Raw genomic sequence first — 18,551 nt, forward strand, 5'->3', positions numbered from 1 at the left:
ATTGAATCAATTCACCCTTGTCACACACCCAACCTGTGCACCAAGTTGCATCTGAATCCATCCATACATTTTTGAGATATCGTGCTATGTATCATTACTGGCCCTATCTCTCAATCGTGAAGAATCACTGACAAAATTATCATATCCACATTCTGATTCAGATCTTCACCAAAATCTAATCAATTAGTCCTTGTCACACACTCTCCCAACCCACCCCCCCCCCCCCCCCCTCCCAAAATGACATTTGAATCTGTCCACAACTTTTTGAGATATCCTGCACACAAACAAACAAAGATGGGTGAAAACGACCTCCATCCATTGCAGATGACAGAGGTAAAAAGGGTTTGTAAAACCAATAAAAGATTCAGCACAATCCTTTGAAACTTCACTTTAACATTGCTTGTTGCAAGTTATCAAATCTTCAACAAACAAGAATAAAAATGTCAATGTTATCCCTTGGGCAAAGCAGACACTAACCTTGCAGTGCAGAGCCGTTCTGCCGAAGCTTATAGGACACTTCAGTAGATGTGCTAGAAAACAAAGCGGGGGTGAGGGAAGGGGTGAGGAAGAAATAACTTAAGCTGCACAGTCAAGTAGTTTATTCAATTTTGAAAAACTTAAATAAATGTGGAATGCATAGTATCCACAAAACCGACGTAGAAATGCAATATACTGTACTTTCGAAATGCATATTGAATTCATTTCACAATACAATACTACAATATGTATGTCATTACCCTCGCCAGATGAGAGGGTACTGCATTTTGGGTCTATTTGTTTATGTCTCTGTCCATACAGAATGTGAGTATATCTATTAATTACGTACGATTGAAATGTGAGCACATCTATTAATTACATACTATTGAAATGCGAGTACGCGTATTAATTACGTATGATTGAAATGTGAGTATATCTATTAATTACTACGTACTATTAGAACATGAGTACATGTATTAATTACATGCTATTGAAATGTGAGGATGTGTATTAATTACGTACCATTGAAACACGAGCAGGTCTATTACCGGTACTTCGTACGATTGAAATGTGAGTATGTCTATTAATTACATACTATTGAAATGTGAGTACGTCTATTAATTACATACTATTAGAACATGAATATGTTTATTATGTACTATTGAAATGTGAGTACGTGTATTAATTACATATAAAAAATTAATAAAAAATGGAGGAGGGGTGAAAAATGAGCATATAAATGCATGATAATCAAGAGAAAGAAAAATTTTCATTCATAACCATTTGGCGTAGGTGTACCAAGTTTGTGGGTGAAATACTGCTCTGCTCTTTGAGTTTCCGGGAGTCATTGCTGCCATGGTGGAGTGTCAAACCAGAGACAAAGATGTGATGAATAGCGTGTCCTGCCTGGTTGAAGTGACGAGAGACCAGTTTACAAAAATCATTAGTTTTAACATCGTTTAGGTGTTCTCTAAAGGGTCTCCAAGCCTTCGTCCAGTTTCACCGATATAAATTTTGTTGCAAAGTAAACATAAAATACAGTAAATTACATTAAAAGTGATACAGGTGAAATGATCTTTGATATTGGTGGTGTGCTTTGATCCTGATATTGATACTGTGGGGTTGATAAAATCACAGGTATTACAATGACTGCGTAACACATTTGAATGTTCCAAGTGGTAGATTGGAAGGTCGTGTGCTTTTGACCAGAAAATTTTGCAAAGTTTTCTCTCGTTTTAATGAAACAATGAGGTGGTTGAGAAAAGATGGAAGTGGTTTCTGTGTCGTTCTGTAGGATTCCAAAGTTTTTGTGGATGACCCTTTTAACTGCAAGGCTGTTGGGATGGTACACCAAAGTGAGGAATTTGTTCATTCTCGGGTTTTATTTTTGGAAGAAGGTGATTTGTCTGTTGATCGGTCAGACACTGTTGAAAGCATTTTCCATGAGTGAGCTAGGATAGCCACAATATCATCACCAATAGCTTTAATGTTTAAATCAGTGCTTAAATTGCTTTAATGTTTAAAAAAGTGCTTAAATAGTTAAATCAGGGCGTAATCCACTTTAATTTTAAAATCAGCCCTTAAATAGTTAAATCAGGGCTTAAATCACTTTAATCGTTAAATCAGCGCTTACATGGTTAAATGAGGGTTAATTCGCTTTAATCTCTAAATCGGCGCTTAAATGGTTAAATAAGGGCTTAATTCGCTTTAACCTTTAAATCAGCGCTTAAATAGTTAAATAAGGGCTTAATTTTCCTTGTTTTTTTTGTTTGTTTGTTTGATTTTTGTACACAAGATCGAGGCTTGCGTAAGAGCTAGCATTGATCACAAAAAGACAAACTGACACGTAAAACATCAAACCTATGATAAAGGGAGCGGGAGACAAGATGGGGAGAGAGAGGGAAGCACACAAGTACAACATTTGAGAGCAGGGACATCGGGAGATCTGTGGGAAGGAGAGGGCTTGGGGTGAGGAGGCATGGGAAAAGGGGGGGGGGGGAGAGGTATAAAACACATGGACACTGCAAGGACTTCCAGGAAAGAAGTTGGTATTTCAAAAAAGTGGATCTTGGGTGAATTAACGGGGGTAGAGAAGATCAAGGTTTTGGATGGGGGAAGACACGAGATGGTGGTGAACAGCTGTTTTAAAGACCTGGAAGGAGGAGTAGGATTGAAGAGAGTGAAGGAGTTTGTTCCAGAGGTGGACGAAAAGAGGAATGAAAGAGTGAAGGTGAATAGAGAGTCTTGATTTTGACAGTTTAACCATAAGATGGTTGCAGGCAGATCTTGTGCGACCTGTAGGAGTATTTGGGGGACAGAGCACAGACAGGGCTGGTGGAGCAAGGCCGGAGAGGAGTCGGTAGAAGACAAAAAGGCCACCAACCTGCCTGCAGTGAGTGAGTGAAAGGCCCTCGGAGTTAGCTTCATCGCGGGAGATTCCAATGATACTGAAAGCTTTGGTTTCAACAGCGTGAAGCAGAGCAAGGTGTGAGGCAGGAGCACCGGCCCAGAGGTGAGAACAGTATTCCATTGAGCTGCGGATGAAAGCCTTGTATGTGGTGAGGAGCTCAGGTGTGCCAAGGAAGGACTTCGCATGACGGAGGATGCCCAGTCGGTGACTGGCTTTGGAGGCCAGTTTGGAAATGTGGTTTTCCCAGGAAAGATCATGGCAGATAGTGAGACCCAATATGAGACCCTTTAATCTCTAAATCGGCATTTAAATAGGGTATTAAATCAGTTTAATCTCTAAATCAGCAGTTTAATCTCTAAATCAGCAGTTTAACCTCTAAATCAGCACTTAAATAGTTAAATCAGGGATTAAATTGCTATAATCTTTAAAATCAGCGCTTAAATCGCATTGAAGGATTCCTCCTGGCTGCACTCACCTCCCTCTGCTCTGTACAGATCTTCACAATGACTGCAAGTCACTGTACAAAATACAGGGTATTGCCGGAACTAATAGGCTCAGGGGTGTGTGAGTGACACTGGTTCATATCTTCAATCCACATTGAAAGCATTCTCTTCATGTTTTCCATCACCTCACTGCGACTACGAACCCACATCAATGATACTCTATAGTCTATAGTCTATAGTGTGCCACATAAAGTCAATCCACACAACTCAAACTTGTTTATAGTGAAACAAGCCAAACTTTCGCTTAGTATAATTACACAAAAGGTAGTAATTAATCAACGACGTTCAACTGAAAAAGTATAGTGGGACGACGTACATCGGGGACTACTGTACATTTCTTTATATGTGACGCAAAGTAGTTCTTTCGGAGATTTTGACTTCTCCCGATTTGGTACTTTAGCGATGTATTTTAGCATCATTATCAGTCTTGTAAGTTCTGAAAACGCTCGAGAATAAAAGGTAAGCCTTTTAAAGCGACACGTGTGAGTTGAGGTAACGCAAGTGGGGTCGTGATATTAATAACGTGATGATGTATTTGTGAATCAACATAAAAAGAGGAGACGTAAATCGGGGTATCACTCTTCTTTTTAAAATGTGAGTACATCTATTAATTGTCCCCCGTCGCACAGCGGAGCGAAAGGGGGACTATGGTTTTCCCCTCCGTCCGTGTGTCCGTCCGTCCGTCCGTGCGTGCGTAAGCGAAGGACCGCATTCGAATTTGATGTGTGGGTGCAACCCACGTCAAAATCCTAGATGGCCGCCGCCATGTATGTCTGATGCAATGTATGTCTGAACCTTGTGAGCGGAATATCTTGAAAAATAAGCGAAGTACCAACTTCTAATTTGGTGTGTGGGTGTATCTAGGCATAAGGAAGAACGCTATTGAAAATTGGGTCGCCACGTCAAAATCCAAGATGGCCACCGCCATGTATGTCTGAACCTTGTGAGCGGAATATCTTGAAAAATAAGCGAAGTACTAACTTCTAATCTGGTGTGTGGGTGTATCTAGGCATAAGGAAGAACGCTATTGAAAATTGGGTCGCCACGTCAAAATCCAAGATGGCCGCCTCCATGTATGTCTGAACCTTGTGAGTGAAATATCATGTCATAGCAAGTTTTCTGCGTCTTCCACTTTGTCAACTCACATCACTTCCCCCGACGGGGGATCTAGGCGTAACGTTTGTTACATACTATTGGAACAGGAGTATGTCTTTTTATTACGTATTGGAACATATTAATTACATATTGGAACATATTAATGACATATATGATTAATTACACAACACACCAGTAAGCAAACAACACCACACAAAACAAGTCCTGGTGAAGGTCTGCAATCTCTGATTGCTCTTTCTTGTTTAGAAGGTTTTCAGAAGCGAAATTTCTCAATAGAGTGAAAGTGAAACTGTCGAAATAATGGTGTCCGAAAAGCAAGTACGTCCACATTTTATGTTTGTTCTTTCATTGCTCCTCGAGTAAAGTCGCTGTCACAATTGGGTTTTCACAATCTCATGTTTATTCTTTACCATTTTTCCATTTAATATTACATTCTTTACCAACACCGTTTTATTTTATTTGAAGGTGAACAATCATGGCTGAACGTTTCAATCTATGAGAATGGGCACAAACTGCATCAAGGTTAAAGGTATGGCAGTCAGTTAGAGTTAAAATGTGGGAGAGAAATGACTATGGCAGAAATGCAGTCCTCAAGGCAATCAAAAACTGTCATAAGAAGTCAATGACTCCAGGTTCGGTTAAGGATAGAAAATGATACAAAATGGGAAACCATCAACATCATGTTCATCAGCAAATGTGCAGTTTGTGTTGAGACATGTTCACCTGGAGTCCATCAAAAATCAGCGAAACAGGCATCCCGAGGAAGTGGAATGACAAGTTAAACAGTTTATACTGTGCTGAAAAGGGAACTGAATTATTGTGCGTGGAAACCGCATTACGTCCAACAATGGTATCCGAAAGAAGTGCAATCCATATGGAATTCTCAGAAATTATGCTGCCTTGGAAGAAACACAGTCTTGAACTGTTTAACATGTTGTGGTCTGATAAAGCAGTGTTCCATGTTGGGGGCTATATTAATCACTACAACTGTCATTACTGGGCCAATCACGACACTTCGTTGTGGACATAAAACACAATTTGTTGGCCGTACTTGTTAAGAGATACCGTATGACAGTGAGCGGTAGTTGGAAATGCTGGAAAAATTTTTTTGGCCTACCATTCATTTCTCAATGGGAAAATGGCGCTCCTCCACATTTTGCTCTAACAGTTCAAACCTGGCTTGACAACCATGTTCCCGCATGGTGGATCGCTTGTCGAGGGCCTACAGAATGGCCTCCACAAAGTCTAGACCGAACACAGTGCGACTTCTTTCTTTGCAGCTGGTCAAAAGAAGACCTTTACAATCGAAAAACGAAAACACTGGATGAACATTTAAATAAAATGTGTGACGTTAACTCCCCTTCAGCCTCCCACCACCTCCCTCTTCCCATGGTACGCACACAATGTAAACATCACCAAAACCTAATCATCCAAGGTATTGCACCAATCTGTCTTCCACTGACTCTTCGTGTTTGTTCCAATAAGTACATCAAAATATATATGCCCAAAAGGACTGTTCTATGGATGTGAGCTGTGCAGTATCCCAAAGGAGATCTGAAGGCATTGTTGTGAACAATCCAAAGAATACCAGCATGCATTTTCACGATGTTTGGCAGTTGCATTTTGAGAAGGTCCTGTATTTTGTGTTAAAGTCTGACAGGTTTTATGATCAATTCAGTGTTTATGAAAAGAAACAAACCACCTTTAGAGGCCATTTTTCCATGCAGAGCAGGGGTTGGCCTTTTTCGGGCACCGTGGTCCCCTTTTTGAAGCAATCTTTTATCTTTATTAAGTTTATTAAGATGTCTTTATATTAGAATTAATTGAGAAAACCCCAACGATATGGCTAGATCAGTCATTGTGCTTCCCTCTCCTCCATCCAAAGACCAAAGACCTTTTTTTCTTTTTTTTTTGTGTACAGAGTCGAGGCTCGTGAAAGAGCTAACATTTATCAAACAAACAAATCAAACAAACAAGCAAACAAAGTATATAAAAAGGGGAGCGGTCGACAAGATGGGGAGAGAAGGGGAGGAAGCACACAAACACAACATTTGAGAGCAGGGACATCGGGAGATGTTTTTGGAGGGAGAGGGCCTGGGGGGAGGCAGGATAGGTATAAAACGCAAGGACACCAAGGACTTCCAGGAAATAAGTCAAAAGTCACCACAAAAAAGTGGATTTGGGGTGAAATTCGCGGGGGTAGAAAAGATCAAGGTGTTGGATTGGGGAAGATAAGAGATGGTGGTGAACAGCCGTTTTAAAGACCTGGAGGGAGGAGTGGGATTGAAGAGAGTGAGGGAGTTTGTTCCAGAGGCAGGAGAAAAGAGGAATGAAGGAGTGAAGGTGAGCAGAGAGTCTTGATTTTGGCAGTTTAACCATAAGAGGGTTGCAGGCAGATCTTGTGCGACCTGCAGGAATATTTGGGGGACAGAGCCCAGAGAGAGCTGGGGGAGCAAGGCCGGAGAGGAGTCGGTAGAAGACGGAAAGACCACCAACCTGCCTGCGGTGATTAAGTGAAAGGCCCTCGGAGATAGCGTCATCGCGGGAGATTCCAATGATTTTGAACGCTTTGGTTTCAACAGCGTGAAGACGAGCTGGGTGTGAGGCAGGAGCACCAGCCCAGAGGGGAGAGCAGTACTCCATTGAGCTGCGGATGAAAGCCTTGTATGTGGTGAGGAGCTCAGGTGTGCCAAGGAAGGCATTTGCATGACGGAGGATGTCCAGTCGGCGACTGGCTTTGGAGGCCAGCTTGGAAATGTGGTTTTCCCAGGAAAGATCATGGCAGATAGTGAGACCCAAAAGCTTGAGTGACAGAACTTCTTGGAGAGGATTATTCAGAAAGTAGATGGGAGGGTTGTCCAGTCGGTCTTTTCGGAGAGACATCGTAAGAGTGTGAGATTTGTCAGGATTGAAAGACATGTTCCACTTGTTTGCCCAGTCTGTGATTTTGTCCATGTCTGCAGAGAGTGAGGAGGCTGCAGACTGCCGATCTGAGGGATGAGGAATGGAGCGGCAGAGAGTGGAGTCATCAGCAAAGAGATAGAGAGGATTTTCAAGAGAGTCAGAGAGATCATTGATGAAGACCAGAAAACAGCACAGGGCCCAGAACACTGCCTTGGGGAACTCCAGCCTGAACAGGAAGAGGAGATGAGAGAAACCCATTCAGGGCCACACGTTGACGACGACTAGAGAGGAAGTCCGCCAGCCATGCGTGGAGATTTCCATGGATACCAAAGGAGGAGAGTTTGGTGAGCAGAGCGGGGTGCCAGACCGTATCGAAGGCACGTGATATGTCGAGGGAGACAGCTCTAATTTCCTGTTTGGCGTTGAGGACCTCCATCCATTGTTGAGAAAGCAGAAGCAGCATGTCCAGAGTAGAGTGACCTGGTCTGAAACCAAATTGATGATCAGAGATCAAGCCATTGGAGAAGAGGAAAGATTTCATATCCGAAGCAATGATGGATTCCATGACTTTGCTGATAATTGGGAGAAGGCTGATTGGTCTGTAGTTGCTAGGATCTGTTTTTGCACCTTTTTTGTGCAAAGTGGTGATGTTGGTCACCTTAGTGATGAAGCACCTGTCCCAGCTCATGCCTTCGATCCCTGCGTCGCCGCTTGACAAATTACAATAAAATTGCTCTTTGGTTTTGATGTGAGATGGAACTGAAATCGCTATCTTATCTATTATTATTTTTACTTCTCTGGTAAGCAAATGTTTTTCCTTTAATGAATGCAAGGACAGTGGAAACTAGAAAATATAATTTTACTCGAATTTATCAATGGCTATACCTCCATATGTATTAGTTGTCAACCCCTGAGAGATGTCACAAGAGAGAGTGAGAGAGCGAGAGCGAGAGCGAGTGCGAGAGAGAGAGAGAGAGAGGGAGAGAGAGAGAGAGAGAGAGAGAGAGAAAAGAGACAAGTAGAAGGGAGAAAACATCAGATGCTTCTAACTCGAGTTATGATCTGCAAAATGATTTTCATAAGGCACACATGATCGTTGAGTTGTTGAACCCAAAATGCGTTCATCTTTGTATCACGGTCCATACTTGTGCCAAGTTTGGTTGAAATCCCTTTTGTGGTTCACAATATATTTTTGGTAACAAAGCTGTTCAATTAAAGGTCACATGACCATATGCCTTTGACCTTTGGAACCCAAAATATAATAAATTCATCTTTGCATCAAAGTACGTACAGGTAGTGGACAAAAAATGGAAACACCAATGTAAAGTCACTTGATAGGGAATTGGGCCACCACGTGCGGCCAGTATGCGCCGTGGCCTAGAGTTCACCAGCACTTGGAATTCTGCAGGAGGGCTGCGACACCTTCCACGAGAAACTCAATCAACTCACACCTGTTTGATGGAGGTGGAAAACGCTGTCTCAGGCGTTGTTCCAGAATATACACATAAATGCTCCCATAAATGCTCGATTAGGTTCAGATCTGGTGACTGAGAAAGCCATAACATATGGATAACATCAGTGGCATGCTCATCAAACCATTGGGTGACCAAACATGCTCTGTGGATGGGGGCATTGGGAGGTGGGAGTCTCTTCTTGCAGACATAATTATAGGCAACCAGGCTTGTGCAGCATTTTTATGCATGACCCTAAGCATGCTGGGATGGTATTTGCTTAATGAACACATGGCCCTCACCTGTGTGGAATCCGTTGTTTGGTGCCCATCACTTACCCAGGTGTTTCCATTTTTTTGGCCACTACATGTACTTGCATTAAGTTTGGTCAAAATCCCTTCAACAGTTCACAAGATAGAGGTAACGAAAATCTGCATTGCACTCACGGACAACCAAAAAACATAATGCCTCCGGCAGCTTGCGGAGACATAAAAATAAATTATTTTATGAACAAAGTGAAACAGTTAAAACATCAAAGTACTGTATTGGTACCCTGCAGGGGTTGGAAAAGACAATTACAAACAAGAAAGAGCAATCAGATTGCAGACACTCACTCACCAGGACTTGTTTTGTGCAGTGCATTTTGCGTAGCAAATAAATGGAAGGATGTACTACATGAAAGGTCGTTAATTGCAAATGAAAGGTCTAAATGGTCGAGTTATAAATGTATTAAGGTCAAATGGTCTGAAGGTCTAAAGGTCTGAAAAGGTCGAAATGGTCTAAAGTGTCGAAGACTCTAAGGGGTCTTAAAAAGGTTGAAGGGGTTTAAAGGGTGTAATTTAAGGTCTGAAGGGTCAGAATTGTGTGAAAGAGTCGACAAGGACTTAAAACCTCTAAAAAGGGTCTAAAGGTCAAAGGGCTGTTTATTTATTTACTTTGTATACATAGTCGAGGCTCATGGAAGAGCTAGTACACTGAACGGATGAGGACGTAACAGAAAAAAAAACAGGATGCAAAACACGCATGCATGAAAGAAACTCCAAAGAGGAAAAGCTGGAAAATTGGAAGCAGGGATTTGGTAGAGTTAACTAGGGTAGAAAAGATCATGGTTTGGATTGGGGACGATCTGAGATGGCAATGAACACCTGTCTTGAAGGCTTGGAGGGAAGAATGAGATTGAAGAGGATGAGGAAGTCGATTCCTCAGGCGAAGAAAAGGGGAATAAATGAGTGCGATCCATTAAAAGGTCTGAAAGGTGTGAATGTCTAAAGGGTATCAAATCAAAATCAAATCAAATTTAGGTTCCATAAAAATAAAATACAATAGAATCGTAAAAAAGGAAAAATATATACAAGACTGCTACGAATAAGAATCACACAATAAAATCAAACAAGAGATAATATAGTATATTAAATAATTAAAACTATACACTAATCTAAAAACAAGCATTTAACTTTAACAGCTGAATCATAAAAGAAACAGGAGATCGTTTACATCTGAGTTCTTATTTGAGCCGTATGTAGTTGTTGGAAGTTTTGGAGCCTGCAACCGAACACAATAAGTCGAGATTGGGGCAAAAGATGGCAATGCTGCTCAGACGTGAGCAAGGATTTAGCGAAGTGGATTGTTATTAAATTCCGCCTATCTGAAAGTGAGACAACATTAAAAAGTATTCAAAAGTTCACCAAAGCACAAGATGTTCGGAAAAGCAATCATGCGTAGTGCTATCTTCTCAATGCGTTCAATACATTGGGCCTGAGCAACAGTAACGCCAGAAGACGACACAGGTGCTCCAAATTCACGCATCGGAAGAACGTACATTTTATCGGATCATAAGCAGGTTCGGTCTCAACTCCATTTTTCTTTATTGTGCTCAAAATATAAAGTCACCATGAGGCATTACTAACAAGACGATGAACCTGTTGATCTCATTTAAGATTACTCTGGATGATAACGCAGTTAAGATTAATCCAGTGGGACATGATCAATCTCCAATTGAGGAGGAGGTGATAAACACCAAGTTGGATCAATGAATGAATGAATGAATGATCGTTTTAAGGCCATTTTCCCCGCTAGAGCGGGGGTTAGCCTTGCGGGCCCCCATGACAATCATGGTTCCCTGTTTGAGGCAATGTTTTTATGGCCGGATGCCCTTCCTGATGCCAACCCTTAGTCGCCTCTTACTGCGCAGGGATACGGTGTACCTATTCTAAATCGGGGTACACACTGGGATCATTCATCCCAGCAAGCTGGTACTCAATTTGCCGACCTCGGAAGGATGACAGGATGAATCAACCCCCCTGGCGTTCATTCAGTGATCGACCGGGATTCGAACCCAGGATCCTAGGATCCCAAGCCGGCACCCTAACCGCTAAGCCAACACCAGGCTTTCAATAACAATATCAATAGCTTTCAAAAGCAATAGTCTGATTTACATGATCAATGGCCTTACTGAAGTCGATGGTGCACAAGTTTACATAGATACCAGACTTATCAATTCCTCTATGGATACTGTCAAGTAGACGGACCAAGTAATGCACCATTGAACTACCTTTCAGGTTGCCAAACTGTTGGCGGTCAATGCCATGTTGTATATGCCTTATCAACCAATCGGCAAGGAACCCCTCAAATATTCGTGCAATTACAGGTGTGATAGAGATCGGGCATAGGTGATCGCAACTCACAACAGGTAAACTCTTTTGAAATGGGCATACTAATGCAGTTTTCCAAATTTGAGGAAAACATCCAGATCAGAGGCAGAAAAAAAAATTTCAGTAAGTGGTTCCGAGAGTCGTGTTGGACAGTCATCTGGATGAATGGGTTTGGACATGTTGAGTCGACTTAAACGACTAAACACCAGAAGTCGCTCAATACTTGGAGGAGGTGAAGATGCTGGCAAACAAGGAGTTAATACAGATAAATTCAGAGGAGGTATATGTGAACAAATTTGGCAAAATGTGAATAGATTTCATTCGTAGATTGAAAGAATCATTTATTACTTTCAGGAAGAGAAAATGATTGCTTTTCAAGTCCAGTTAAATGCCGGATTTGTTTGTGCCAGTCACCCGGTTCTGTTTGTTTTAGGTGTTCAATCTTTCTTGTATAAAAACTACTTTTCAGGAACTTTATGTTCTTTGCACTCTATTTCGTAAGCTGTGGTATATATCATCTCCCTGTTTAAAGGCAACATCACATTGTATTATCAACTTGCGTAAGGCATTATTGATCCATGGCTTATCAATTGTCCGACATTCAGACGTTATTAATTGAAAATGATGTTTATACCGAGTATTTATGAGTCGAGAAAATTGTTCAGCCATACTATTGGGATTGTCACACACTCTCAATACTGACCAATCCATATGTGTTATGCAATGGTCAAAAGCGCGGATGGCAGAGTCACAAAAGGGCCGAAAGGAAAACTTACGAGGTTCAAAATATTGTATAAAATTGAGGTGGATGAAGAATGACAACAGCATGATCACTAGTAGACATCAGAGCAGATACATCTGGATCATGATAACTATCACCTGAATCAGTAAGAATGTTATCTAAAACAGCAGAACTCCTCGTAACCTTATTAACGATTTGTGACAATAAGATTGTGTTAATAATCCCATATTATTGGCGCTGAGGAAGCGCCTCTAGTGAATGACTTCCAGCCAGTGTAACGCTAATTCCTGTCACAGGAATTCTGAGATCATATAAGTGGGCGTGGCAGTTCCTGATTGGTTCGTGTTGGGGAACGCCTTCTCGCTGCCGACGTGACGTAAATTCGCGCACGCGCACTGGTGAAGCTTACTCGATCTTACTCGATCCCATATTACATGTACTTTCATTGCATACAAATTATACTAATATATACTTCCTCCTAGAAATTCCATGCCCGAACCTCAGCGCAATCCAAGAGGATTCACTTGTTTAATACTGTTCTATTAATGTCTATTAATTTAATACTGTTCTCCCCTATGGGCCGGTGCTCCTGCCTCACACCTAGCTCGGCTTCACGCTGTTGAAACCAAAGCTTTCAGAATCATTGGAATCTCCCGTGATGAAGCTAACTCCGAGGGCCTTTCACTCACTCACCGCAGGCAGGTTTGGTGGTCTTTCCGTCTTCTACCGACTCCTCTCCGGCCTTGCTCCCCCAGCTCTGTCTGTGCTCTGTCCCCCCAATATTCCTACAGGTCGCACAAGATCTGCCTGCAACCCTCTTCTGGTAAATTGCCAAAATCAAGACTCTCTGCTCACCTTCACTCCTCTTTTCTCCCGCCTCTGGAACAAACTCCCTCACTCTCTTCAATCCCACTCCACCCTCCAGGTCTTTAAAACAGCTGTTCACCACCATCTCTTATCTTCCCCAATCCAAAACCTTGATCTTTTCTACCCCCGTTAATTCACCCCAGATACACTTTTTGAAATACCGACTTCTTTCCTGGAAGTCCCAGCAGTGTCCATGTGTCCTGTCCCCCCTTTCCCGTGCCTCCTCCCCCCAAGCCCTCTCCCTCCCACAGATCTCCCAATGTCCCTGCTCACAAATGTTGTACTTGTGTGCTTCCCTCTCTCTCCCCATCTTGTCTCCCGCTCCCTTTCTCATATGTTGTATGTGTCAGTTTATCTTTTTGTGATTAATGTTAGCTCTTACACGAGCCTCGATCTTGTATACCACAAAAAAAAAAAAATCTTGGTCATGGAAATCACCCCTAATGATGATAGAAGCGTTATCCAAAGTGGTACGAATATTATCAACCATTGAAATAATGTGATCAATTAGCTCATTTTTATACTGTGAAAAAGGTGGTGAATAAAGACCAAACAAAAATGTTTCTCAACAATCGAACACAACCAGAAGACCTTCGATGCACCCACAATATTTCAAGATGTGAAGATGTGGAGGAATAAGGCCTCTAAAAATTACTTTACGTTAATGTTCTCACGAGCATATAAAGCAACACCTCCACCCACGGTCATTGCGGTCACAATGGAATTGCCGAAAGAGTGACAGCTGACGTGCACATGCAGGATTTGAAGATAAAAACCAAGTTTCAGTAACAGCAATGAAATGAACATCATTAAACTGAGAATAAAAAGTAGCTTCAAAATAATTAAGCTTATTATTCAGCGATCGAACATTTAACAATACCACACACGGTAATCCAGTCCATCAATTAGTGCCATCCAGTCTGTCTTACGAGTATTCACATTTCCACATTTGCGAGGCTGAGGCTGCACAACATGCATTTGTCTGTGCATACGAGATTCTGCACATCGTCCACGAGTCCTCAATCGTGTGATATTGTTCACGAGCACTTCCTGCGACAGTTTCACTCTGCCACGTGACATATTACATACTCTAATCAGTTGTTGTCGATTAGAACAAATTGTCCATCGTTCCACAGCTGTTACTTGAATTCCCATTGTATGAAATCGGCAGCAGCTATACAGCGCCTCAGAGATCAAAAAGGAAGAAGACTAGCCAACCAAATCAGCAGCAAGGCCAAACACTGCACTAATAGAACAGCGATCTCACCCAAAACCACACCCGGGAAAGAGCAAGACAAAACGATTGCCCGTACTTGCAGACAGGACACTCCGCTTAAAGACCAAGAATGGCGTGCTTTGTGATGTCTGCCTGTTTTACCATCTGCCGTTAGCAACAAACCATGGCTGAAGCTTGTTCTCCAGGTAGACAGACATGCACAAGCTAGTGAGTCCACGAGCACAAGTGTGGCCTTCTTACACTTAGGAGTAGAAAGGAGTCAAAGGGTCTTCGGGGTTCTAAAGCATGTAACAGGATCTAAAGGGTCTGAGGAGTCTTAGGGAAGGGGTCTAAAGGGTCTTAGAGTCTTTGGGTTCATTTTCTGTGTACATATTCATTCATTATATAGATGAGGCTCATGGAAGAGCTAGCACACTGAACGGATCAGGATGCAACAGAAAAAAACAAGATGTAAAACACACATGCATGAATGAAACTCCAAGGAGGAAAAACTGGAAGATTAGGAGGGATTGGGTGGAGTGGGGGTTAACGAGGGTAGAAAAGATCATGGTTTTGGATTGGGGGTGATCTGAGATGGCAGTGAACGGCTGTCTTTAAGACCTGGAGGAAAGAGTGATATTGAAGAGAATGTGGAAGGTGATTCCACAGGCAGGAAAAAAGATGAACAAATGAGTGGAGGTGAGCAGTGATCCTGGATTTGGGAAGTTTTACCAGAAGAGGGTTGATGCTGGACCATGTGAGCACCACAGAAACCTAGTGGGAAGGGGGACAAAGCATGGAAAGAGCAGAGGGTGCAAGACCAGAAAGGAGCAGGTAGAAAACAGAGACCACCGAACTGTCTACGATGGGAAAGCAATAAGCCCATCGACTCAGCTTAGGCATGTGAGATTCCAATGATATTAAAGGCCTTTCGGGGTATTTACGTGTCTGAGGGTTATCAAAGGGTCTGAGTATTATCAAAGAGTCTTAAGGGTCTCAAGGGGATTTAGGGGGTCTCGAAGGTTTTAGGGGTCTTAAAGGGTCTTCAGAGTTTTAGGAGTCTTAAGTGACTTAGAGGTGTTAATGGATCTTTGGGTTGTAAATAGTTTTAATGGGTCCAACAACCCACTCCTCGTGAAATGGGCTAAATCCAGAACCACTGCTCATCTCCACCCATTTGTTCCTCATTTTTCCGACCTGTGGAACCTGCTTCCACACTATCTTCAATCTAATTCTTCCCTCTGGGTTTTTAAGACAGCTATTCGCCACCATCTCAGGTTACCCCCCATCCAAAGCCATGATTTTTTTTCTACACCAGTTAAACCACCCCCACCAACCCCCATAATTTTGCTTATGTATCCATCTTTTCCACCTCTTGCATTCTCCCCTGACCCTCATCGTTACCTGCATCCATTGTTTGTAAACCCCCATCTACCTTCTCCCTCCACCCTGCTGTTGGTGTTTCCCCTTTCTCCTGCTGCTGCTCCCTTTGTTATGTTGTGTCATGATCCGTTCTGTGTCCTAGCTCTTCCACAAGCCTAGACCATGTATATTAAAAAAAAAAAAAGGTCCTGGGGTTCTAATGTAATTAATACATACAGTCGTGACCAAATATATTGGCACCCATGCATTTTTTTCAAATAATGCACCATTTCTTCCAGAAAATTGTTGAAATAAAAAAATCCTTTGATATCCACATTTGTATTTCTTTGGTTTGCAGTGGAACAAAACAAAGAAAGCTGAAAAAATGACTAAATATTAGCTTATTCCACACAAATCCTAAAATAGCCCAGATAATATTGTTGCGGTTTTGAGTTTGTACAATAACGGTTAATTTTCCCCCTCATAGTTAGTCACACTACAACACGTAGCCTCGCGATAGTTCAGTTATTTAATAGTAAATGTAAGCATAGTCCTTTTCCTGTGTTAGTCTTGCATTGAGTAGAATAATGAGAGTTAGGTCCTTTCATTGCCTTATGCTGCCTTTGGCTTTTGGTGCAAATTAACATGAGGCAGGCCTGGAAAGTCGAGGCAAGACCGAAGGAAGGCGGAGGAGAAGCCGACGGTAACAGCAAGCCACCAATCAGGGCTCGAAGGGAGTGGCTGCGTCACTGCGTCAAAAGGCGTGGTTAGAACATTCGAGCGAGCTAAGGGGGTTGGCAATATAACCCGTTGCGCAAAGCCCCCACCCCAGTTATGGGAGAGGCACTTTAGGAATGACTGAGTTATGAGAAGGGAGAGGCGCTTGTTGAACGAGTTCTGAGAGAAGACGCGCATGAACCAAGTAATAAGGCGCTCTTACAACTTAAACGCTCGGTTGAGCTTGAGGCAGAACCTCTATCGAGTTACGCGAGTGAGAGCGCGCCGGTAATTAATCGCGCTGTGAGAAACCGCCAAGCCTGGCGAGAGACGCGTACATTTCCCTCACGCCTGCCTGCTCTACCCCTTTGTTCGAGAGACGCGCTGCAAGGATCCCTTCCGCCGCCTGCTTGCCTTCATCGAGGGACGTGCTGTGACCGGGGAGAGCCACGCCAGGCGAAGCCGTTCCTGGACGACCAAGTCGGCGCGTTCGGCGAGTGAACATCATCCTTCCTTCATTTCCCCCTGTGAGTGTGATCTGGCCCGTGTCTGGGGATAAGTTAAGACTGTATAAGGCTGCTCTGTGTCTCTGCTTTCTACCGATACTTGTACATAATAATAATTAAACCTGTGTTCTTCCTTTGATTCTACTGCTTTTGTGTTTTCCATCATTGACTAAGCGTGGTACGAATAAAACCGCTCTAATCGGGTTCCAATACCAGAGGTAACTGCACGGACCACGTGGTACGCAATCCGCTCGGTATACTCAAATTACGCGTGGCTTGTGCGAGGCTCGATTCCCCGCTTCCGTGGCGGCGCAGGTACTTAGGTACGTGCGAACATCGCCCCGGAACCCTACCCTGCGTTTGCCCGGGAGGGGCGATTCAAGTCTCTCGGTTGCGCCGACCCAAAAATAACAAGGGGCTTAATCTCCCCTTGGTAAGGGCAGGAGGGTCACGCGGAAACCGTAACAATATTATTGGCACCTTCTTAAAAGTTGTTAGAAATAATTAGATTTCAAGCAGGTGATTCTCCTTTCCTCTGGAATTGAACTCACCTGTGGTGAGTTGCAGGTGCCTGCAATATAAAAATCACTCATTCAACCATTTTGAATACAGAAAAGGAGTCATTCTGCTGTTTTTTGTCACTGTGTGTACCACAATGAGCTTGGAGAAAAGAAAGAAAACCAGAGAATTGTCGGAGGAGGTCAGACACAAGATTGTAGCCAAGCATGGGCAATCTCAAGGCTACAAGTCCATCTCCAGAGACTTTGATGTTCCTGTGTCTACCGTATGCAATGTTATGAGGAAGTTTAAGGCCCATGGCACTGTAGCCAACCTTCCTGGACGTGGCCATAAGAGAAAAGTTGACCGAAGATTGCAACGAAGGATTGTTCGAATGGTGGAGAAGCACCTTGATAAACTGCCAAACAGATTCAAGCTGACCTTCAGACACAAGGTACGACAGTGTCAACTCGCACCATCCGTCGCCAACTCAATGAAAGGGGGTTATAGGGTAGGAGACCCAGAAGGACCCCACTGCTGAGAGAGAGATATAAGAAAGCTCGACTGGAGTTTTTCCAAACCACACCTGAACAAGCCAAAATCCTTCTGGGAGAATGTCCTGTGGACGGAAGAGACCAAATTAGAACTATTTGTTGAAGCACATCATCTCTATGTTTACAGAAAACAAAATGAAGCCTTCAAAGAAAAGAACACCTTCTCTACAGTCAAACATGGAGGAGGTTCAGTGAAGTTTTGGGGTTGCTGTGCTGCCTCTGGCACTGCCTTGAATGTGCATGGCATCAATAAATCATGATTACCAAGGCATTTTGGAGCACAATGTTCAACCCAGTGTCAGAAAGCTGGGTCTCCGTCGAAGGTCATGGGTCTTGCAGCAGGACAATGACACAAACACACTTCAAAAACACCCAGGAATGGTTCTAGACAAAATGCTGGACTGTTCTGAAGTGGCCAGCAATGAGTTCAGATTTAAATCCTATTGAACACCTGCGGGGAGATCTGAAAACACCAGTTGGGGGAAGGCACCCTTCAAATATGGGAGAACTGGAGCAGTTTGCACAAGAGTGGGCCAAACTGCCAGTAGAGAGGTGTAGGAAACTCATTCATGGTTAT

General features: G+C 42.9%; 1 protein-coding gene across 5 annotated transcripts in view; it reads right to left on the minus strand.

Annotated features, from left to right (window-relative positions):
* FOXN3 (forkhead box N3) overlaps window positions 1-18,551 on the minus strand; it is a 183,109-nt gene that overhangs the window by 54,734 nt on the left and 109,824 nt on the right. For all 5 annotated transcript variants that reach the window (XM_078784937.1, XM_078784936.1, XM_078784938.1 and 2 more), the window contains one exon: window positions 478-530. In XM_078784937.1, coding sequence (XP_078641063.1) covers window positions 478-530 — 53 coding nt within the window. The remainder of the gene's footprint in view (window positions 1-477; window positions 531-18,551) is intronic.

This window comes from Myxine glutinosa, chromosome 9, assembly GCF_964187855.1.
Source record: "Myxine glutinosa chromosome 9, kmMyxGlut1.1, whole genome shotgun sequence".
Classification (NCBI taxonomy): Eukaryota; Metazoa; Chordata; class Myxini; order Myxiniformes; family Myxinidae; genus Myxine; species Myxine glutinosa.